A 24940-nucleotide genomic window follows, 5' to 3' on the forward strand; every position below is an offset into this window, starting at 1 on the left:
CAGTTTGCTAGTCTCTTACTAAATTTTTCTAAGTCTGAATGTCACCAAATACGTTGCTTTTCCGAAGGACTCCCAGCAGAGGATCCGGGATCAGCTCCCGTCATGGATAGACCAGGAGCGCAGCTGGGCAGTGGCCACACTGAAGGTACTCGCGACTTTCCTGCTGTGGGGGGTGCTGCAGCTTCTGCGTCCGAGTCCTGTTTATTTCTTCAGATGCTCCCTGTTCATCTCAGTGTTGATACTGCGGTGACTGCCATCAGAGCCCTGGGTAAAGGACGTCAAGAGAGTTACTCTGTTCTTATTAGTCCTTTAATCCTGAGCTACATCTTTCCTCCAGCACACACACGTCTGGTCTCCATGGCACAAGGTTCTGTGTGGTGCACCCGCAGGGGGTAGAAGAGAAGGAAACAGAGGATACGATATGGAGTGTGGAGGCCTTATCGATAGACTAATTCAGGATTGGTAGAGAGATGCAGTGCACTTAGGAGTTTCCGATTCAAACTGTTTCTCTCGCTTTATTCATCTTTGAACTGTCCCTTGCCCGCAGCTCCTCCCCGTCCTCGCGGTCCCTCCCTCGCCCACGCCCCTCTCTGTCCTTGGCATCGCTCCCTGAATTGTGACTCTTACCATTCACCGGGGCTTTGCTGCAGAGCCTCTGCTTCCGATCTTAGGCCTCTGTTTCGTTGTATCCTTTATGTTTTAAAGCTGACTCACACTTCAGTGTGTGCTCTACTAAAGCCTTCTGAGGGCTGGTTATCGCTCCCAGGGTCAAGTCGTCGTCATTTGCGTAGGAGAGAAGACAGTCTGTGGCCTGCTCCTTGCTTGCCTCTTCCCTACTATCTCCAGTCTGTCCCCACATGGTTTCTCGCACTTACACTTCCCGCGGCTGCTCCCTCTAGCCGGCCTGCCCTGTGGCCGTGCTCACCTGGCAGACATCGCTTTCGCACTTGAGGACATACTTTCTTCATCCTGTCTCTTCTGTTGGCATCCATCTTGAACATTCCTACGTCACAGCACTTGTCCTCCTGAGTCAGAACGATGCAGTGTGTCGGTCGTTTCTCCCAGCTTGCAGTGCATAGAGACTGGGATCCGCGCCTGGTCAGGCTTGCTGTCCCCGACAGTGCAAAACCTGACTGGTACGTTCCTCTGTTCAGTAAGTGCCCGCTGTACCCTCAACGCATAGTTCGCTCTCTGTTACACACCTGTTCCGGTTGTACACATGAAGATGAGCGGACAAGCTAATGACAAAACAGGGATGTAGGTTTCACCTCGTTCATGCATTCTGTTAAGTGATAGTATTTACGAAGTATTTGTAATCTGCTGGTTGACAGAGGAGAGCACAGATGTATAAAAGTCTTGGTTCCTTCTTTCTAGGAGTTTGTTACCTTGTGAAACACTTCTGACACAGTCCTAAGACCTGGCTCATGAATTCCGAATGAAAAAATTAATGATTATTGTTTGATCTCTAGCTGATCTCTAGTTACACTTGGGGAACAAAATCTTACATTTGTAACCCAAAAATTGTAATGATACTTTTTTTGCCCCACATACTCATTTCTTTTTAAGTAAGGAAATGCAAAACATTTAGGGAAGCCAGCTTTCCTATTGAAAGAAGGTTTATAATACATGTTAACATTTCATTATCAGTTAACAAAACATTTTTAAGTGGATTACCTCATTCATTTCATTTTTTGTTTTTATTTAAATTACAGCTAATATATAGTTCAATATTAGTTTCAGGCATACAATTTAGTGATTCTACATGATTTATCTTATTTAGTTATTATACCAACCCTGAGACAGGTATTATTAAGTTCCCTTTTTACAGATGAGAAATGAAAGTCAATAGTAGTGAGTTCAATGAATGAGCCTAAGGTTTCTTTTTAACTTAACACATATTTTTGAAGATGCATTATGTGCCAAGCAATCGTTAAATGCTTTGCGCATATTATCTTGCTTTATCATCACAGTAACCTGATGAGGCCGTAATTATGCCGGTTTCAGAAAAGAGGCAGGTGAGGTAGGGAGAGGCTGAATCACGGAGTCAGTCAAGCAGGTGGAAGTTCTGGAGCTGAGACTGCAGCTCAGGCCTTCTGACACCAAAGTCAAAGCCTTCAGTTTTTGATTTTCCAACTACCGTGTTTTCCTTCTCTGTCTCCCAGGACTCCCCGTCTTCCTCCCTGCATTCCCGAGTGGGAGGTGAGTGCTGAGGGTGGGGCGTGGGCCGCGGTTCTGGAGCCCAGCTGCCCAGGCTTCTGTCCGTGTTCTGAACTCAGGCCACATGGGCGCTTCTGTGGGGAGGGGGCGCGAGCCGACTGTCCTCGGAATCTGTGTGTTTCTTCTCTTTCCTTCCTCCCTGCTGTGTATGGTGGCTGCCTCAGGGTGGTGACACGTGCTGAAAACCGCCAGATGGCTCGCGGTGACTGACGGGTGACTGGCGGGTGACCCACTGGTGGCCCACCGCATCGTGCGGAATGTGAAAGCCGATCACCTCACGCAGTGTGTTCAGCCCCCCGATGAGGTAGCTGCTGGTACTGTCCTCGCTTGTTGGATGCGAAGACCAGGCACAGAGTGACATGGTCAATTAGAAGCCGGGCCAGGATTTGAACCCGGGCTCGTTGCGTCAGAGTCTGAGGCTCCCGCAGCTGCGGATGGTCTGTTCGCAGACGCCTGGGAGTCCAGTTAGCGCAGGCTGCTTTGTCGTCAGTTGGCTTCTCCTGAGTCAGGCCCCTCGTGCTTCGTGTCTGCGACGGGTGGGCACTGCGCCTTTGGGTCTAGGTCGGGGCTGTCAGTCGGGACAGGCTGCACCGGCCGAGCCCACCTGCGCGCGGGGACTCCTGACAAGTACTGGTGTGCGGACTGGGGGGTTCCACGCTGGGCCCAGACTCCAGCGGAACAGACACGCCGCCACGCTGCCTCAGATTTCTGGCCGGAAATGGTGATTACACGCCGCGCAGCACGTAGAGGCAGCAGTGGGCGCTTACACACCAACAGCCACTGGATTTCACAGGCGGCCATCAGGGGTTCTCCTCATAGGCTTAGATCACTTATTACAATATTTGAAGTGAAATGTACTTATTTTCTATTGTATAAGTTTAATTTTAGTTAGGTTCCCTCATGAAATTTGGGCAATATGATGGGTTATTTAGGGATGAGTAGAGCTACTTGGATGACGCATCCCTGAGCACTTGGCTCCGGGCCTTGATACGTGCCGTTCTAGTGTCCGCACATGCACCGGTCTTCCCAGTGCGCCACTGTTTCCGTGACCCTTCTCCCTCTCTCCTGCCGCACATCGCTGACCTTGCAGTCCAAAGTTGGCGAGAGTTTGGAGGAGAGGCTGCCGGAGGGAAGGGGGACAGGCAAGATGGGTGAAGTAAGGGAAGGAGTAAGTCACGGAAACAGCAGGCACCGCAGAGGGATGTGGTCGGGTGAGGCCATGGTGTTCCGTGGGGCCAGGTGACGCTACTGCGGTGACGCTGCGGAGCCCGGCAGTGTTTAGAGATTTGGATCACCGTGTTGTTTATCTGAAACTGATGTAGCATATATACTCCAAAAAATTATACTAAGAAATTCTTCTCTAATGGGCAAAAGACTGGAACAGACATTTTTGTGAAGAAGGCATACAAATGGCTGACAGATGGACAAAAAAAGGTGCACACACACACACACACATGCACATGCACATACGCACACATATGCACGTGTACACGTACACACACACACACACACACACACACCCACCCCGGGTCTGCTTGTCGCTCACCGCGCAGTGTCATGTCTGTGTTTCAGATCGCTCTCCCCAGCCTGTACCAGACCCTCTGCTTCGACGACGTGGGTCTGTGGCGGACCTACTATCACAACTCCGTATGTGAACAAGAGTTCCCGTCTATTCTGGCAAAGAAAGTGTCCTTGTTTCAACAGGTGAGTTTGCTAACTGCCTCAGAGTACCTGGCGTCTGTCTCACTCTGAAGCTGTTTACAGGAGGGCTCTGCCTTTGGGGGTCATGTCACGTTGCCTTGGGGAAGGGCCTTGTGCCTGTGCCATTCCCCTGGACATGGAGTCCCCACAGAGTGGCTGGTGGGACCCCTCTGCCTCCGCCTGAGGGTGTCTGTGCTCTAGAGACCAAGTCTGAGAGAAGGGGCTTCAGGTGTAGTTTGCACAGGCTTGCCCCTCACCTCCTGGGACCGTGTCTCCAGAAAAGGCCTCGGGGCACGTGGCAAGGTATTTGCCCCCCTCTAGCCCATGCAGGCCTTCAGGGCAGAGGCCGAGTGCCAGCAGGCGCCCCGGGGACGGGTGTCTGGGCCTGTGCCCCTCCATGTGCCTCTCTTCTCTTGGCTCCCAGTGCTCCTGTCCTGCCCACGTCTCTGCGGGGAGTGACACTTTACCAAGGGTGGCTTCAAACAAGAAGGAAACAAAACCAAGAGAAACTACTTGATAACTTCAACATCTAGGGAAACACATAATTGAGCATAAGAAGAGTGATGTGAAAATTTTAGGCAGGGTTTGGGGGCCTCTGTTGTCCTGTCATCAGAAAGCCCTTACATAACCCTTGTTTCACCGGCTGAGCGGCCCCTTGTGAGATGCAGAAGACACAGCTCACCCGTGACCACTACTTGCTCGCGGTGGCTTTTGATGAGAAGTTGGAGGAAATCAGTGCATTTTAGTAACATTTTCGCTCTTAAACACATAGCATTTTGTGTAAGTAAATAGTGGGACGATGATCGGTGTGGACATATCCCCGCGGGAAGATTTGTTCGTTCAGTAACAGTGACGCTGGTGTGAAATGTCCAGGGTTCTGTGTTTAACCTTCCCTGCGCTTTGTCGGCAGGTGCTGGTGGTGCAGGTGCTGAGGCCAGACCGACTGCAGAGCGCCATGGCTCTGTTTGCCTGCCGAGCTCTGGGTAAGTCCCCGGCTGCAGCCAGGCCACTGGCCGCAGGACCTTGGCTCCCGCAGACGTTTTGTTTATGCTGACCTCGGTTTAGAAGATTAGATCTTTTCTTTCCTTCTGCTTATCTTCAAAACTCTACTGGATGTGATTGAACTTAATGTTGTGTTAGGTCTGATGCATAGTTGAGATCCTGTATTTACTTATGGTGTTTGAAATTTACAGAATTATTGTATGGTGAAAGCCCTTTAGGCATTAATACATTTGTTCTTAGTTAGGACTTAAAAGCAGGGAATCAATGTTTGACTTAGATAATTAAAGTAAAACAAAAAAATAACCATAGTCTTGGCCGGGGGGCAGGGGAGGCTTCAAAATGAATTATTTTTTTCTCCAAACAAAAAGTGAAGTATTTGTTTGTCTTTTGGGTTATAAGCTGTGCAATCCATTTTTTAAATCTCTGATAGTCTTATCAGAAAGAATTAAAAGCTACTCATTTGTAAATAAACTATACTTTGTTTTGATTTGCTCAAGAGAATTTGGAAAAACGACGTTAAGGTGAGAGAGTTTGACTTCTTATTGCCAATTTGGGTACCTTTTATTTTTCTTTGTTGTCTGATTGCTGTTGCTAGGGCTTCTAACACTATGTTGAACAAGAGTGGTGAGAGTGGGCATCCTTGTCATGTTCCTGATCTCAACGGGAAGGATGCAAGCTTTTTCTCATTGAGGATGATATTTGCTGTAGGTCTGTCATAGATAGATTTGATGAAGTTCAGGAATGTTCCCTCTATCCCTATACTTTGAAGCGTTTTAATCAGGAACGGATGCTGTATCTTGTCAAATGCTTTTTCTGCATCGATGGAGAGGACCATGTGGTTCTTCTCTCTTCTCATATTAATTTGTTGTATCACATTGATTGATTTGCGAATGTTGAACCATCCTTGTAGCCCAGGGATGAATCCCACCTGGTCATGGTAGATAATCTATTTAATGTGCTGTTGGATCCTGTTTGCTAGGATCTTGTTGAGGACCTTAGCATCCATATTCATTAGTATATTGGTCTGAAACTCTCCTTTTTGGTAGAGTCTTTGCCTGGTTTGGGGATGCTGGCTTCATAAAAGGAGTCTGGAAGTTTTCCTTCTGTTTCAATTTTTTGAAACAACTTCAGGAGAATAGGTGTTATTTCTTCTTTGAAAGTTTGACAGAATTCCCCAGGGAATCCATCAGGTCCTGGGCTCTTGGTTTTTGGGAGGTTTTTGATCACTGCTTCAATCTCACTGCTTCAATCAGACGACATGATTCTTTATATGGAAAACCCAAAGGCTCCACCCCCAAACTACTAGAACTCCTACAGCAATTCAGTAACGTGGCAGGATACAAAGTCAATGTACAGAAATCAGTGGCTTTCTTATACACTAACAATGAAAATACAGAAAGGGAAATTAGAGAATCGATTCCATTTACTATAGCACCAAGAACCATAAGATACCTGGGAATAAACCTAACCAAAGAGGTAAAGGATCTGTCCTCGAGGAACTACAGAACACTCATGAAAGAAATTGAAGAAGACACAAAAGGATGGAAGACTATTCCATGCTCTTGGATCGGAAGAATAAACATTGTTAAAATGTCTGTACTGCCTAGAGCAATCTGTACTTTTAATGCCATTCCAATAAAAATTCCACCAGTATTTTTCAAAGAGCTGGAGCAAATAATCCTAAAATTTGTATGGAATCAGAAGAGACCCCGAATTGCTAAGGAAATGTTGAAAAACAAACAAACAAAAAAACTGGTGGCATCACGTTACCTGATTTCAAGCTTTACTACAAAGCTGTGATCACCAAGATAGCATGGTACTGGCATAAAAACAGGCACATAGACCAGTGGAACAGAGTAGAGAGCCCAGATATGGACCCTCAACTCTATGGTCAAATAATCTTTGACAAAACGGGAAAAAATATACAGTGGAAAAAAGACGGTCTCTTCAATAAATGGTGCTGGGAAAACTGGGCAGCTCTATGTAGAAGAATGAAACTGGACCATTCTCTTACACCGTACACAAAGATAAACTCAAAATGGATAAAAGACCTCAACGTGAGACAGGAGTCCATCAGAATCCTAGAGGAGAATATAGGCAGTAACCTCATCGATATCAGCCACAGCAACTTCTTTCAAGATATGTCTCCAAAGGCAAAGGAAACAAAAGCGAAAATGAACTTTTGGGACTTAATCAAAATCAAAAGCTTCTGCACAGCAAAGGAAACAGTCAAGAAAACAAAGAGACAACCCACGGAATGGGAGAAGATATTTGCAAATGACAGTACAGACAAAAGGTTGATATCCAGGATCTATAAAAACTTCTCAAACTCAACACACACAAAACAGATAATCATATTAAAAAACGGTCAGAAGATATGAACAGATATACTTCTCCAATGAAGACATACAAATGGCTATCAGACACATGAAAAAATGTTCATCATCACGAGCCCTCAGGGTGATTCAAATTAATACCACATTGAGAGGGGCGTTAAAGCCTCTGCCTTCGGCTCAGGTCATGATCCCAGGGTCCTGGGATTGAGCCCCGCATCGGATTCTCTGCTCAGCAGAGACTCTGCTTCCCTTCCTCTCTCTGCCTGCCTCTCTGCCTGCTTGTGATCTGTCTGTCAAATAAATAAATAAAATCTTTAAAAAGAAAAAAAAAACCTAATTGAGATACCACCTTTCACCAGTTAGAATGGCCAAAATTAGCAAGACAGGAAACAGCATGTGTTGGAGTGGATGTGGAGAAAGGGGAACCCTCTTACACTATTGGTGGGAATGCAGGTTGGTGCAGCCACTTTGGAGAACAGTGTGGAGATCCCTCAAGAAATTAAAAATAGAGCTTCCCTATGACCCTGCAATTGCACTCCTGGGTATTTACCCCAAAGATACAGATGTCGTGAAAAGAAGGGCCATCTGTACCCCAATATTTATAGCAGCAATGGCCACGGCTGCCAAACTGTGGAAAGAACCAAGATGTCCTTCAACGGACGAATGGATAAGGAAGATGTGGTCCATATACACTATGGAGTATTATGCCTCCATCAGAAAGAACGAATACCCAACTTTATAGCAACATGGATGGGACTGGAGGAGATTATGCTGAGTGAAATAAGTCAAGCAGAGAGAGTCAATTATCATATGGTTTCACTTATTTGTGGAGCATAACAAATAGCATGGAGGACATGGGGAGTTAGAGAGGAGAAGGGAGTTGGGGGAAATTGAAAGGGGAGGTGAACCATGAGAGACGATGGACTCTAAACAATCTGAGGGTTTTGAAGGGGCGGGGGATGGTAGGTCGGGGCATCAGGTGGTGGGTATTGGAGAGGGCACGGATTGCATGGAGCACTGGGTGTGGTGCAAAAACAATGAATTCTGTTACACTGAAAATAAATAAAAAATAAATATTTTAAAAAAAAAACTACGTTAAGGAAAGGATCTGTAAAGAGTTTTAGTTGAAATACAAAGTCATCCAAGAGTAGTGAATCTTTATTCTAAACCACAGGAGTTTGGAAATGAAAAATCTGGAATAAGTAGAAAAGCATACTGACATTTTTTTTCTAGAAGTTCTCCATTTCTTTTAACATTTTACCCATCTATGAAATTTTATGTGGATATTTTTATAACTTTTACTGTTATGTATGTTTTCATTAAATTATAATTTATCATATGAGCAAGCTTAGCACAGAATTTCAGGAAATTGAAAACAATATACTGGGTTTTCCATGCTCCTCCATGGAAACTTTGCTCAGTAATCCCTGTCGTGCTGTCTTATGACACTGTTGGAGTAGACCACAGTGGTCGTCTTTTGAGAGGTCGTCCCAGCCTCACTGCTCCCACTCTCTCGTGTCCTCTCAGACATCTGCATCTCCTGACGGCTCACACTTGAGCTGCCCCTGTTACACCCTGCACCCCCATCCGCTCGCGTCACCCCAGGGCAGCGCTCTGAGCGGCTGTGTCTAAGTGTCGGTTTAAAGGCCAGGAGACAGAACCCTACAGCTAGCAAGTGGCAGGACCCAGACCCAGCTCCATAGTTCGTCTTCTTGCTAAATCCTGAAGGGTCACATTTTTCTCAGTTTAGAGGGATATTTTTGGCAAGTGCTCACGGAAAGCTGTGTCCTTAACCCTTACGTGATCCCTCACACACAGATGTCCCCACCCTCACCAGCTAGACTGGTTTCCTGGGGCTTTGGTAAGCATCATACACAGGCAGGCTTCAAGCAACAGAAGTGGTCGGCTCCCGCCTTTGGAGGCTGGAAGTCCAAAATCTGCGTCCCCGCAGGCCGTGCGCCCTCCGAACCCTGTCGCAGAACCCCTTCCTGCCTCTCCTGGGATCCTGGTAGCTTGCTGGCAGCTGCTTCGTCCGAATGGCATTTTCCCCACATATCTCTCTCCTGACATGTCTCATGTCTTACGGGCCCTGCCCCAGGAAGACCTCCCCAGAAGCTAAGTGGTTCTGTCTGGGTGACCCTGTTTCCATGTCACGTCATGTCATGTTCTGAGCTGTTGCAGTTGCGACTTCGGCTTCTCTCCTGGGGGCGGGGGGCAGTGTTCGGCCCGCACTGTGGCTGTCTTCTGCTTCGCCCTCTGGTAGGACACGCATGTGCACGTTGTACAGCCGTTTCGAGACTCCCATGAGCCCGGTCACTTGGTGGGCTGCTGGTGGGGGAGTGGAGAGCTTCTGCCGCTGCCCTGGGCCTCCCTTTCCTTACACACGAGGAGCAGTGTCTCCCTGTCTTTGGCAGAACGTCTGTCTCCTGGGTTGTCTTTACTGCCGTCTGGCAGAATGTCTGTGTGCCCAGCTCCTGGTTGCGAGTGCGGGTGCCCCTCTCGGAGTCACTCCAGCGCAACAGGGGAAAAGTCCCAACCAGGACTCAGAAAGGAAGGTGCAGGGCAGGGCTCTGCACCCATGGGGCTCATGGACTCTTTCTTGGTCTCAGTCCTGCACGTTCTCCCTCCGTTCATCTTCCCTCTTTCCTCTTCTCCCTCCGTCTTTGTGTCCCCGTTCTCTTTCCTGCACGTGCGTTGCCCTTAATCTCAGGGTTCGTGTGTATCCTGGGCATCAGGCTGCCAACCTCCTTGTGATGAAGGAGAACTTTCCCTCCCAGCCTCACCTGAGTCCCAGGAAGGATTCTGCTCTGCTCGGCTTGGGTGACATGACCTTTTCTGCAGCTAATCTCGCCAGAAGTACATGAAACAGCAATTTGTCCCTCAGAAGCCGGGGTGGGGGGGCTGCTCCCAGAAATGAGGGGAGAGCTGCTGGTCCCAGATGGGAGGCCTTCTAGTCGGCGGGCTTGTGGTGTGCCCCAAGTGCTTCTCGTATTCACGCGGTTGTGTAGTCCAACCATTCACATATAAAGGGCATTTTGAGAGTCTGACTCCTTTAAGAGTCACAAATGCCGAGCTGGTGGATCTGGAAAGTGAGGTGTTGGCTAGCAACGATGTTTGTGTCCATGTCAAAAAATACTCAGGAGCACACTTTCTCTTGTGACAGTTAACTTGTTGCCAAACGTCCACACGGCTGGTAAGTAGTACTGGGTGGTTGGCGTATTATTTAATAAATATGAAATCTGTTCCTCTGTTTGCCACTGAGAAGTTAGCTGGTGAAAGTAGCCTGTTACCAGCATTTCTGAGAAAACAGAGGCAGGGAGACAGGAGTTCTGCACTTCCCGTCCTCCAGTCTTCCAAGGGTTCTGCTCGCCCTTCTGTTAGAGGGATGGCCTTGCTCCCATCAACGACCAGCCTGGCTGCTCCTTGTGTTTTATTCCTGCCCTTATCCCCTCTCCAGCAACCTGACCTGTGTTCCAGTCATCCTCTCTCAGCCTGCTCCTGCAGTGTGTCCCTCAGGGGAGAGAGCAGTGACCCAGTCCCTCGGTGCTCCCCCCGCGTCCTGCCAGCTCCCTCTGTGGCCAGTCCCCATGGCCCCACAGACTGTGCCCCTTCCATTCAGTGGTGTCTTCTGCTGTGTTGCTGCGTCCCACACTGCGTGCCATAATGACGACTGTGCCCTTGGCTTATTTCGTGTGTCAGTGGCTTCCTTTAAACGCCCTCCACTTTCTTGTCTTGGTGATTTTGTTTCTTCTTTCAGGCCTCAGCCCTTTCAGGCTCTCGTTGTCATTTCCCTGTACTGGCTGTTTCTCTGCGTGTCTCTGAAATGTTGGCCTCTTCTTCTTTTCACTTCGTTCTCTCTCTAGGTAAATCCCCCCGTCCCTGGCTTGCAGGGTCATTTGTGAATGACTGACTCTTCGATCTCCTGTTTTCAGCCCTGACCTCTTCCTGGAATTCTAGACTCGTATACCCGAGTGCCTGGCCGATGTTTTCCCATTAGTGCCGTCCTGCCGGTTTATCAGGACCAGCCCAAGCTCTTGACACAGCTACACTAGCACCCACTCCGTTTCTCCTGCCAGACACCTGAAAGAAACGCCTTTTCTTTGTTCTTTTCTTCCTTACTCCAGCGGGTTCTTTCGACTCGGTCTCTAAAATTTGCTCAGTTAATTTACTTTGTGTCATTTGCTGCCCGCTGAATGCACGCCGTTATCCTCACCCCAGTCACCGCCGTAGCTTTGACTCTGCCCTCGGAACGTGCTGGGAACCCACTGCTCACGTCGCCCCTGCCATCTGCTCACTCTGTTTACGCCAAGTTTGCTAAGTGGGGTTATTGCTCTGTGGGCCTCTCTACTTGCCCACTCCCAGTTTGTTCTCAGCGTAGCCTCCAGAGCGCCCTTAGAAGTACAGGTGAGCTCTTACCTCTCCTCAGTTCCAAGTCTTGTGAGGGCATCTCACCCTTCCTGAGTCCTTACCTTGTCTTAACGGTCTGACGTCTTTCAGTCTTTTGTTCCGGTCTTAGGTCTCATCTCCGTCCACTCCCACCCTCTTTTTAATCTTTTCCAACCATGATGGCCCTTTTCCCCTGTTCTTCCAGAGCCTCCACCCTGTTTCTGCAGTTTCAGGACTTACTGTTCCTTCTTCCAGGAGTGCTCTCTCCCTCCCCCATTATCTTCCCCAGTTCTCTGCTCAGATGTCATTTTTCCAGTGTCAGTTTCCCTGAGGTCTCTCTGTGAAAGAACGTACTCTGACTCCTTTACCTTGTTTGTTTTTCTCCAGAACTATGACGCCCGTGAATTGTCGGGCCTCCAACTGGAGCATAAGCCACGTGAGGGCACATATTTATGTGGTCTCTGGTTGTACCGCAGGACTTAAATAGCTTCTGGAATGGAGGGGCTAGAAGTGTTTGTTCCTAGTTGGTCTCCCTCCTTGGGTGCTTGCTTCCTTTCCAACCCATGCTCTTCATACAGCTGTGTGGTCTTTAAAAAATTGAAACCAAATCATCTCCATGTTTGAACAAGATCTCCAAAATCTTCCCAAAACGCTTAGAATAAACTCTGGAGTCCTTCCATAAGCTGACAAGACTCTGCTTGCTTGTCTGTCGCCATCCGGGGCTATTCTTGCTGGCCCCCTTGTGCCAGTGGTCAGAACCCCCGCAGTACTCGCACGGTCCGCGGCTCTGCGCTTTCCCTCCTGTGTTTGCGTCCCTTCCTGGAGACTTTATTCAATGCAGGGATATCTTCCAACGACCGGAATAATAGTTCTTAGTTCTCCAGTAGTAAAGATTATTATTTCCTTTAATACTTTTTTTTTTAGAAAAAAGTCATCTTATTAAAATTCAAATATAATTAGCATACGGTGCTGTATTAATTTCAGGGGAAAGATACAGTGATTCACACTTGCCTGTGACACCTGTTGTGATGAGCACCAGGTATCACCTGGACATGCTGAACCCTTTTTTCTCTTAATGGGGAGCTTCTCTCTGTCGTTCAGATGCCAGCTCACAGTACTGCGGTTGCAGACAGGTCCTTCTGGGCCACCGAAGAGTGGCAGCACATCAGCCTGCTTTATTTTATTTTAGATTTTATTTATTTATTTATTTGACACACAGAGAGAGATCACAAGTAGACAGAGAGAGGGGGGAAAGCAGGCTCTCCACCGAGCAGAGAGCCCGATGTGGGGCTCAATCCCAGGACCCTGAGATCATGACCTGAGCCGAAGGCAGAGGCTTAACCCACTGAGCCACCCAGGTGCCCCCATCAGCCTGCTTTAATTCCATCTGTAGGACCCAACACTCACTGATATTTCTGGCTCCTCTCTATATTTATCATCTGCTTCTCTAACTCGGGGCATTTCAGTAAAACAGGGCAGTTTCCAGAGAGGCTTTTCAGTGTCTGTCTTTCCTCACTCCTGTGGTCTTTAAAGATGTCCTCTTGGTACCACATCACACATGACCTTCCTTACTGCCTTCGTAGTCTGACCTTCTACCAGCCCCGCGGAATACTTCCGTTGCGGCACTGTCTCACCTCCAGGTTCAATGACATTTGAGGTTTAACGGCATTAACTAAAAACCTCATGCACCCACATATTCAAATGCCGTGAAAACTTAATATACTTCTGAAGTCATATTCTGTCTGTTTTTAAGCAGAAGTTACATGTCCTGGTACGTGGCTGGATGACTTTTTTGGGTCAGATGGTTTTATTAATACAGTTTTTATATAAAATTGGATTTCTACTATATGAATAAGTTTTAAAAATTCAAATTGCTAGAGAATGACAAGCACTTATCTCTTTTTAATCAAATTGTCAAGATTTGATTTTAAATATAATTTCTCAAGCATCATTCATATGGAAAGAGTTTTAATAAGTTTTGGCAATCCTTTTTATAATCTGTAAACTTACAAACAGTAACTTAAAAAGCTATGTGAGTAATTTGGATGGACTTGGGACTTTTCCAAGTAGCTGCTCTGGGCAGGGACTGTGCTGCATGTATGAGGTTCCTGGGGGCAGCCCCGGAGAGGCTCCCTACCCTCAGGTCAATGTGAGCCAGGCGAGTTCCCTGCTGTGAAGCTCCTTCCTGGACGCGTGCCTGTGCCCCATCCCAGGCACGTGGCCTCCGTGGCTCCATCATGCTCACAAAGTCTGTGTCTGAGAGCAAAGGGGAAGGACAGGAGGACTTGCATATGCATTTTCTGTTGCCTCCATAACAAATCGTCCCAAATCAGCAGCTCCCGACGGTATCCACGTACTGTCTCATGGTCCTGGGGGTCGGAGGCCCGCCGGGCTGGCCTGCTTTCTCTGCTCCTAGCACACACGGTGGAACACTAGCATTGGCCCTGCGCTCTCTGGGAGGAGGATGCTGGGAAGGAGGCATCTCCCAGCTTGTCCAGGCTCCTCTCAGAGTCAGCTGCATGCCTTGTGGGCTTGAGCTCCTCCTTCCCTCCCTGTCCTGGAGCCCTCCTCGGCATGCGGAGGCCGCTGGGGTTCTGGGGTCCGTGGCCCCTGTCCTCCCTGGTCACAGGCAGCAAGGGCAGAGGGGCTCCTCCTCAGGCTTCCCACCCCTCTGCTCTGCTCTCTGCTCTTCCCTCTGCCACCTCTGTCCTGCTTCTCCTGCTGCGTCTCTCCAACTTGAGCTGGAGAAACTTCCTGTTCTTAAGGATCCAGGTGATTAAAGTGGCCTCCGAGGACGATGGAGGTGAGCGCTGCTGTGAGGTCCATAACCGTCACCGTGCCTGCGGAGTGCCTTCACGCAGTGCCTGCTTAGGGCCCCAAAGCACATCATGTTCTGCCTGCCACAGAGCATTTCGACTTGTTCGATTCTGTGCTCGAGTATTAGTCTAGGTTTAAAGAGCTTCTGCCCATTTAATTGGTTGATGTGCCTTGGGTTAGACAGTGGTTGTCTCTTTTCTTTCTTTCCCTGACATTGGTGGTACGATTTTTAGAGTTGTCCTCACTCGCTGATACAGGAAGTATAATTTTGTGCACTGGAAGCGTTTCAGTCTCTCTGCTGGATGTGGGGAGTGAGGAAGAAGAGATCCCTCGTGCTCACCACCTAGAATAGTTTGATATTTATCTGCTACTTCGTCCACTCACTTAGGTACCTAAAAAGTGCTGGATTTTGGTATTCCTTCTTTTTTATACTGTAAATTATTTCTTCTTTAATGATTTTGGTATTTTATCTGAGTAGAATAAAATGCAATAAAGGTTTAAGTTTTTACCTTGACTCATTTTTTTTTTTCCTTTGAAAAGAATTGATAATATTTTAAAGATGCATGGTCAAAATTTAAGATCCCAGTGATTTTTCAGTCGTGATAATTTATGGTACAGTGAACATCTGTGGCTCTTCAGTTTGACTAGTTTTGGAAGATTCACCCTAACAGTGCTAGTCATATAGTGAGTCAAAAGGACTTAATAAAACCAGTGATTATATGTCTAGGTCAGGTCAGTTAAAAATGCAGTTATTTTATTTTATTGGTTATTTTATTGGGAGTTTTGTGGGCAGAATGGCTGATAAGGGATTCCAAGTAACATGAACATTACTTCTATTATCATAAATAGTATATTTTTTGACGATTTTTTTCTCTAATTCAAAGTGTTCCAGTACTTTGAAATATTATATAAAATGAGTTAATGAACATCTGTTTATCTTCTGTGGAATTTTAACTTTAGAAGCAATATTTAAATTTATGCTAGAGGATGCCTTTAGAATGATGAGCAGAACAGACACGATTCCTGTCCTAGTGGAGTGTGTAGTCTGTATTTGTTAATGTAAGAGGTGATGTGGTAATCTGTAGTTTAAGTTTTTAAAGACACTTTTATATTGGCATGTAATTCCCCCCCCCCCCCCAAAAGAAACACACCTGTTACAATCAGGAGTTATTTTATAGGAACCTACAAATACGCAGATGTTTATCACATGATATCTCTCAGGGGAGCTCTGGGAGAAGACAGGGAGCAGCGGGTGCCCCGCGTCCTCACCTGCTCGTGGCTGGTGCTAGTGGGCGTGCCTTGCTGTGCCTTCCTGGCAGAGGTTGTGCCCGTGTGGACTCCTGTTGTCTGTGGAGCCGTCTGCTTTCCAGTCAGCCTCCGCTAACCTCATCCTGACCGGGATTTCAGCCCTACCAGGTGGCGTCCAGAAACCACTCAGACCCCTCAGGCTGTTTCCCCTGAGTTTTCACTGCCGTCAGCAGCTGCGGTGAGAGTTTTTGTACGTGCTTCTGCATTCGCATCCTGGATGATTTCTTAAATTAGTATAGTCTCAGTGACTGAGTCAAAGGCCAGACACGTTTTTAGACTTTTGATACATACTATAGTATCAGACAGTTCATTTAATTGGCCAAGAATGTTTATTGAACTTAGGAATGAGTCAGTGGTTGAACAGAAGCATAGCTAATTATCTTGCTGCAAGTAGTTAAGAACTCTTTTCGATTAGGTCTTAAAACAGGATGATTGTTAGCAACATCAACTTAATTAAAAATGAAATTCATACGGCATGCCCCTAGGAGCGGTGGGTGAACTTCGAGAGGCAGTTGGCGCAAACTCAGCAGGGGTTAGGAGCGTCTGCCCGTGACAGTTCTGAGTTTCCCTGAGGACTTGGCGTGGTGAAGAGAGGAAGGCAGTGGGGCAGGTATACAGTCCATCTCCTCAGTATGGTCGTCCAGAAGGGCCTTCTTCGGCCTATCTGGAGGGCATTGGATTTATATTTTAAAGTGCTGGCTGCAGAAATCCTTAAGAATGTCTTTCTCAAACAACAACAACAACAACAAAAAACAAAACAAAAAAAAGGATGTCTTTCTCCAGTGATTTTAGAATCTCTGAGGTTCAGTGTTGTCTCATCATGTGTACTTGTGAGGATAGAAGGACACCTTTCTTGCCTGTGGAGTCGTTCTGTTATGTTCTGCTAATCTGTGTTTCAACTCTTGTGTCATACTCCTCTTTGTAGGTCAGTTCAAACAAGTCTCTTTTGATTAGTCATCGAAGTGGGTCTTCTTTAGCTGGGCTTTTACTAAGTACTTTAATCTCAGAAGCATTTAAATTTTAGCAGAACAGATTTGAATATAATAGCAGAATTATCATTTTTTGTCTGTATAGGACTCTGTAGTTATGAGCTTCAAATTCGAAAACACATGTGAACTCTGTTGAATACGGTGAGCATCTAGCTGCGGGTGACCTTTGGCAAGACTGTCACTCTTCCGCCGGTTGGTTCTCTTACATGTAGCATACGGAACTGGTGTCATAGAGTACATGATGAGTAATGGAATCTGATAGATCTGATTATATGAACATCCTATGACATGGGATTATTATGATTTTATGATTATAAATGGAATCTGCTTTGATGATTATACCCTGTTTTGCTTCCAAATGACTTATGGGCTGTTTTATGCCTGTTTTACTATTGAGGAAACTGAGGCATAGTGTTTCTTAGGGTGACTTGGCTAACCTGAGAGCTTATATATTTCTGTCTCCAAACTAATATTCTTCTCATTCAGTAGCACTTTCTTTCTCCTCGTAATGCACAGAGGTAGGAAATAAGTGTCCTATAACGATGACGGTAAAGTTGTTCACTCGGCCACATGTGATCTGATTCCAGTGCCCACCCAGCACAGACTTGGCTCTCCATTACCACAGAAGTGGACAAAAAGCAGTATTGCTAGGCGGTTGGGTTCAGTCTTCTCTTGCAGGCAGAAAGTCTCACAGTAAGAGCACAGCACAGATGTGTGTTCTTCGGGTGCTGGGCATGGCTGTCCAGACGCCCACCTGCCGGTGTTAGTGATTCGCAGAGATGACAGGTGGAGATGGGTTAGAGCCATGCCTGGCCCTTATGTGAGCGTTCAGTGAGATGGTAGTTTTCGCTAGGAGTGAGTGATCTTACAGTTGAGAAACTCTATAATGTCCGGGATTGTCACTCACCTATATTTTCTGCTACAGCCTGTAATTAGCTGGACTAGACTTTGTCAGAATCATGTCACTTTGTCGTTTCGTGTCTTTCACATCTGTCTTCCAGGACTGAAAGAACTGTCCCCGCTCCCCCTCAATCTCAAACGGCTCTACAGAGAGACACTGGAAATCGAACCAATCTTGATAATTATCTCCCCGGGTGCCGATCCATCTCAGGAGCTCCAGGAGCTCGCCAGTGCCGAGAGAAGTGGAGAGTGCTATCACCAGGTCAGCGCCCGGCCCCTGTGCTGCTGGAGCCCCTGCTCCTCCCGTCCGCCCGAGGCTGTTAGGGAAACACGGGTTTGGTGGTGGTAGGCCAAGCAGTGTTCCCCAAAGTGCCCAGGTCCTGCTCCCCAGAGCCTGTGAAGCTGTCCGCTCCCACGGGGGAAGGAGCTCTGCACGTGTAGTTCCGTAAGTGTCTTCACATGCACACGTTGTCTTTCCGCAGTCAGGTGGGCCCAGGGTGATCATGGGCTCCTAACATTGGGGAGGCTGGGGAGGCCGCGGGTAGATGCCGGTGTGTTCATGGCGCTGTGGCCGGAGCGCTGGGAAACTCTGGGGTGCTGACTTGGAAGGTGCCAGAAGGGGCTGCCAACGACTTCTGGAGGCTGGAAAAGCAAGAGGGAGATTCTGTCCTCGAGCCTCCAGGAGACCCAGCCGTGTGGTAAAGCCAGACTCCTTGATGTTAGGTGGGGCTGTCGTCTCCAGAAACCTGCTAATGAATTTGTCTGGTTTTAAGGTACTAAACTGTGGTGGTTTGTTAGAGCAGTAACAGGAAACTAATATATTTGCTAAGCTTTTGAGAATAATTTTTAAATTTTACTTGGATGCTTTTATAATAAATCACAGCAGTATTTACCAGCAAAGGCTGAACTGCATAAACTTGTGAGTGAAACTGAGGTCATGTTGAACACCATTCTCTCTGAGGTAAATTTAGGAGCTCTACCCTGTTCTGATGGCCTCCTTTGTGCTACTCCGCTTGCATGCTGGCCAGAGCAATATTAACTTACTATCAGTTTTTGACAATGGAATAAATAAACCGCTTTCAGTGGGACCGTTGTGATGATGAAGCAGCAAATGGAGAAGTCGCGTGTTGTGTGGGGCCCGGGTGGGAGGCAGCAACGGAGCAGGGGGCTGGGCCCACTGTTGGGGTGGCTCTCGCGGGGCATCTGCTTCTGCCCTGGCTGGGGTGTCCTGATGCCCCTGGGGGACAGCTCGTAGCCGTCAGGGAGGAGCCTGCAGGAGGGGCCTGCTCTGCACCCCCTTTCTATTGGCACCGATTCCAGCAGCGGGCAAAGCTGTTTGGGTCCACAGATAGGTTTGACAGTTGAAACCTGTCAGTTTTGGTGTACTGAGCCTGCAAAATTGTTAAATTCAGTAAAGTCTTTCAACATGGACATAATTACTCTTCATTCTGTTAAAGTTTTATTGCTGTGCTGTTATATATGCTACGGCTAATACATTCTTGATGCAAAAAATTAATGTTTTTAAAAGATTTATTGATTTGACACAGAGAGAGAGTACAAGTAGGGGAAGGGGCAAAGGGAGAAAGAGAAGCAGGCTCCATGGGGAGCAGGGAGCCCGATGCAAGGCTTGATCCCAGGACCCCAGGATCATGACCTAAGCTGAAGGTACACGTTTAACCAACTGAGCCATCCATCTGTCCCCCAAAATAGTAATTTTTAATTGCAGAAGTTGTGACATTTCAGAGGGGATGTGCGGCTCACCATCTTCTTGACATTTTCCTGTTGTACTTTTTTTAAAGAATTTATTTTTATAGTAAATATTTTTTTCTGAGGTTTTATGAATCTTTAAGCTCTTTTCATATAATTTATCCTTTATGGGAAATGATGAGTTGTGTGTATTTAGCTGTCATTTCCATTGAGGAAAATGCTTACCCTTTTCTCTGATTCTGTTGTACATGCCTGTACTTCCATTTTTTGTTTTTTGGGGTTTTTTTTGTGGGGTTTATTTTGCATTTTAATAATGGCAAACTAGTAAGTGCATCAAAACAATTCAAGCACTTTGTTTCACCTCCTATTTGCTTCATTCGGGGTTAGACCTTGAAATTTTAAAAAAGTCAATATGACTATTTCTTACCTGTGTTATTGTATGCTTTAGTACACAGTGGATTAGACATGGTTCCCACTCTCAAGAACATTATAGTCGAATTGAAAAACAAAATCAATACTTGTAAAAGTCAACTGAAAAGCAATGAAATGCTATGTTGTATTCATTATGGGACATTGTGATCTGAGAATATCCAGGGAATAATCTCAGTCTTTTGGTATCGGTTGAGTCCTGATTTGTGAAATCACTGTGGTTTGCAGTGATCTATAACCATCGTCTTGAAAGTGTTTTGACCATGTATCCAGTAAGAGGCTGGAGCTAGGACTCTCCCTGTGTGTATTGGTAAGTTCCTACACACGCACCCGCCTGTCCTGGTATGCGGCTCTGCCGGAAACGGCCCTTTAAAAACACTCCAGGGGTCTCAACTGCACATGATCTGTGGGGTGTAGCCCCCCTGGGGCTGCTGGCTTACCCCTGCGGGTTCTGACCCTGCAGCTTGCACACTGTCCGTGCTCTCAGGCCCTCCTGCTTGGAATACGCTTGCAGCTGGTCTGCTATATGAGGCGGACTGGGCCCTGCCTGAGAGTCCTCCGCATAGGCGGTCGGCAGTGCCATGGAACACGCACTGGGATTCCGGTGGGCTTGGGATGCCCGTTGCCTCTCTGTCTTTATTCTCTCCTTGCTGCACCCCACTCCACCCCGCCCCACCCTGAGCAGCCCTAGAGGAGCAGTGGGCAGAGTGGAGAGTCCTTGCCGCATGTGAGGATTTACTGGATGATGGACGGCTAGGGAATAACACCGTCACAGCATTATACCTGTGGCTAGAGAGCAGAGCCAGACGTGCACGGAGTTGGGAAAATCAGAAGTAAATTTCAAAAAGTGGTAGTGATTAAACATTAATATTAATGGTTAAACATTAATGATTAAATGCTCAAAGAATTCAAGATGACAGTTAAATAAAATTTCCTTTTTTTTTTTTTTTTTTTTTATGGTTCATGTCTGAGAGCGTAAGGATTGCAGGAAATAGGGGAATGTGAAACACAACTATTCTGGAATTCTTTATACTGTTCTGAAACTTGCAGACCTATAATGATAATAAACATGAAAGTATTAGAAATCTGCTATTGCTGAAGGACAAAAACAGCTGTTGGAAATGGCAACAGTGTTACTAAAAACTTAGAACGCTCATCAAAATAATTGAGTTCAGTATGTATGACAGGTTAATTTGAATCTCTTCTGTGACATATTATCACATCTGTAGTTAGTACTGTTTTTCATTTTGTTGTTGCAGGTTGCTATGGGTCAAGGTCAAGCTGATTTAGCTATTCAGATGCTGAAAGAATGTGCCCGAAATGGGGACTGGCTGTGTTTGAAGAACTTACATCTGGTGGTGTCTTGGCTGCCAGTTCTAGAAAAGGTAGATTGAGATAAACGTGGTATAAATAGAATATGATGGTAACTGTTCTGTGGCATAATAGTATGTATTATAATTTACAATTTTATGCATGTACAATGTTTTTACCAAAGCCAGTTTTTTTGTTACTTTTATTCTGCATTTTACATTATAATAATGTTAATATCAGACATAGATTATATTTATTAAAGTAATTTTTAGACCTCATTCTTTTAGAACTCTTGACCATTCTTCTGTCATTCATTTATTCCTTTATTCTGTAAGCACTAGTTTAGTACAGAAAAAAGCCAGCACTTGCCCTAAGTGCAGGTTGCATACAAAATTTGTACCTGTTCTGTCAGAAGGAACTTGGTTTAGAAGAGACAGGGCACTCTCAGAGCTCAATTGTGGCCTCAGAAACACTGTGGGAGAGAGTCGGCAGACTGCTGTCCGTGACGGTAGTGAAGGGTCTGAGAAGACGTCCCTCTGAGACAGGATGTTTAAATGGACAGATGGAAGAACGTGTCAGGTTCCAGAGAGAGTACAGGTAGCAAGAGGAGTATTTGTAAAGACACGCATGAACATGGGAATGAGCGACCAAGGCACACGGCGTGGGCAGAGGAAATTGTGTGGTGAAGTTTTGCAGTCAAATGCTCTACCACTGAGCTATACCCCCGAAGTTTTGAATTTGCATTGTAGGCAATAGGATACAACAAAAATTGGTAATGAAGGAAGTGATGTCATTAGAGAACCCAGCGGAGGCATGAACGGAAGCAGTGAAACCCCGAGCCCCGCACAGGGGTCTGGCTGAGGCCTCGGTGGCCGCTAACACTTACTTTGCAAACATTGTGCGTCGGCACCGTGACGAGCGTCGTACGTGGTGCAGACTGTTACCGTCCTTGCTTAGAGCTGGTGTTGGTCCTAGACCCCAGGTCACAGAGCAAATAAGCAACAGAATGAAATGTATCAGCATGTCACAGAAAGATCTGAGAAGGAAATTTTACTTAATAATATATTTATAGGGATGCCTGGGTGGCTCAGTTGGTTAAGCAGCTGCCTTCGGCTCAGGTCATGATCCCAGCGTCCTGGGATCGAGTCCCACATCGGGCTCCTTGCTCCGCAGGGAGCCTGCTTCTCCCTCTGACTCTGCCTTCCACTTTGTCTGCCTGTGCTTGCTCTCGCTCGCTCTCTCTCTGACAAATAAATAAATAAAATCTTTAAAAAAAATAATGTATTTATAAAGTGGAAATTAGCGTGTGTAAGTAGATTTTTCTTGTTGCTGTTTTTGTACACAAGGAATTGAACACTCTTCAGCCTAAAGATACATTTCGCCTGTGGCTCACGGCGGAGGTTCACCCCCATTTCACCCCCATCCTACTGCAGTCAAGTCTGAAGATCACCTATGAGGTAAGGAGGCAGGAAGCCCAGGTCACGCGGCGGGAGGTGCTGTGGTCTGCTCGCACCTCCTGAAGCTCCTGTCACGAACACCAGTCGCATGGAACACACCAGGGTGTCCTTCCCAGCGGTCCGCTCAGGTAGTAAGTGGGTGGAGGACCTGCACAGACGTTTCTCCAGGTGCGCGCACGGCCGACAGAGCCATGGGCGGGTGCTCAGCATCACTCGGCGTCAGGGGACGCAGATGAGCGCCACGGTGGGTCAGCACGCTTGTCCGATGGTCAGCGTCGTTTTCCTTTTTTCAGCCCGTTGTGCTCCGGACACATAATGTCCAAGCCTGGTGTATCTAAGACTGTATGTTTGCAGTGTTAGTGCGTAGCTGGTCAAAGTCATGAATAAAATAATGAACTGAGTTAAAGCTTTTAAAACTGGTAATAGGGATTCTGCTTGTTTGTTTGTTGTTTTCTCACTCTGTAGAAATGTCTTTCTCCCCGGAAAGGACGAACCTTCTATGAACCTGAAAACCACAGGCCACATAGTAGTTAGTGTCAAGTTCATTGTGTAAATGACAATTTGGTTTCAGTAAATTCCCTCAATAATCATATAAAACTCATTTAGTTGTTTTGAATATTGTTGGTTTTAGAGTTTTTGAATTTGAAAATGTTTGAATTTATAATTGGTCGGAACTGTTAAGTACAAGGAGTTTAAAACTGGTTTTAGATATGTACGTTTTGAAGTAGCACAATGGTAAGTCAAAAATGGGTAGTAGTGAAAACTTTGCTTTATTAAAATGTCTCTAAATATGTTAAATATTAACTTCGTCTGTAAGATTTAAAACACTAGGATGTCAATTTTTTGTCGTTAGTCACCTCCAGGTTTGAAGAAGAACTTAATGCGCACTTACGAGTCTTGGACTCCAGAGCAAATCAACAAAAAAGATAACATACCTCGAGCTCACGCTCTCTTTAGTTTTGCATGGTTTCATGCTGCGTGTCAAGAAAGAAGAAATTACATCCCGCAGGTGAGTTAGAACGTCTTGGACATGTTGTAAGCTGTGCATGTTGTGTAGTAGTGTTTCTACGACTTAGTGGAAATGAATGGGATCACTTCATAATCTGGCTCATGAGTCCTAACTGTCCCTCTCGAATTCTGTCTGTGCCATTCGCCTTGTGGACTGCGTACAGTTACGTAGTTCACGTCCCTGAATGACATTGTTCAGAACAAGGTGTGACCCGTCATAAGCCCTCAGTGATGGTTAGGTGTCATTTCTGAGGTCACAGTCATCTCCGAGGTCAGACCTGAATTCAGCGTAGTTTTCCTGTGGTGTACTGCCCTCAGTGGAAGCCACGGATAGCCGTGTCCTGAGACTGGGCTCCTGGGGACCGTTCCCGCCATCTTTCTTTCTCAGCGGCCCAGCCGGTGCATTCTCCTGGCCAAGTACGCTTGAGATCTGGACATTTCTCTCCACTGTTTTTCCCAGGCTGCCTCACCCCTTACTTGTTCTGTTGTCCAAGGTCACCTTCTCCTGTGTTTGCTCTGTCCACGGGGCAGCCGGTCTTGTTTTCCTAACAAGTAAGTGGGATGATTCGGCATCCTGCCTCTGGCCCATCAGATGGCTTTGTTGTCCGCGTGCGGAACCGTGCACGTTTCCTGCTCTGGTCCTGAAAGAAAGCCCTGCCTTCGTCCCCAGCCTCCTCCCAGAGCCCCTCCCCCGCTCATTCTCCAGACTTCCTCCTGGTCTTTGAGTTCACGCGGCTTGGTGTTGCCAGAGGTTTTGGTTGTGACCACATCTGCCCCTTGCCGCACGGTCTGAGCTGGGCCACGTTCCGTTCTTGCCGGATGTCAAGGCCACACATTGCATCATGGCAGATTCAATTTCTCCCGTCTGGTTTTAGCATCGCCTGCATCTGTCTCCTCCTGAGCCGCACCCCCCCCCCCCCGCCCCTGATTGAGCCTCTCTCTCTCTCTGTGTCACTTTCATGTCAGAGTGAGAGTGTCGTGGGGAGTTGCAGACCTGGGGTCGAGTCCTGACTCCAGATTTCCTGGTCGCGTCAGCTCAGCTGCATGGTGGGGACACTCCTCGCATGCGCCTCTGTCGCGGGGATTAGACGAAGTAGTGAAAGTTTAGAAGCACCTTCCATGTTGCCTTTCGGTAAAGATTGTCAGACTGCTGAGCTAGTGACTAAAAACAGCAGCGTGTTGTTGCACAGAATTTGCAAGCTACACTCAAAAGGAAAGGTGCGCCCACTGTCCTCAATTGCCCAAGGAGCCCAGTGAGTCGTGATGGCATTACCTGCTGACAGAGCCGCACCTCAGATGCTCTGGAGCTTGTTGGGGGCCAGGCCTCCCCTTCCTTCAAAGCCCTCAAGAGTAATCCTGGCAGGAACCACAG

At 46.9% G+C, this 24940-nt stretch overlaps 1 protein-coding gene across 5 annotated transcripts in view; it reads left to right on the forward strand.

Annotated features, from left to right (window-relative positions):
- DYNC2H1 (dynein cytoplasmic 2 heavy chain 1) overlaps nt 1-24940 on the forward strand; it is a 256619-nt gene that overhangs the window by 135269 nt on the left and 96410 nt on the right. For all 5 annotated transcript variants that reach the window (XM_059179365.1, XM_059179368.1, XM_059179382.1 and 2 more), the window contains 7 exons: nt 68-145; nt 3790-3921; nt 4829-4901; nt 17758-17918; nt 21052-21177; nt 22450-22560; nt 23414-23569. In XM_059179365.1, the coding sequence (XP_059035348.1) occupies nt 68-145; nt 3790-3921; nt 4829-4901; nt 17758-17918; nt 21052-21177; nt 22450-22560; nt 23414-23569 (837 nt within the window). The remainder of the gene's footprint in view (nt 1-67; nt 146-3789; nt 3922-4828; nt 4902-17757; nt 17919-21051; nt 21178-22449; nt 22561-23413; nt 23570-24940) is intronic.

This window comes from Mustela lutreola, chromosome 1 (genome assembly GCF_030435805.1).
Source record: "Mustela lutreola isolate mMusLut2 chromosome 1, mMusLut2.pri, whole genome shotgun sequence".
NCBI lineage: Eukaryota > Metazoa > Chordata > Mammalia > Carnivora > Mustelidae > Mustela > Mustela lutreola.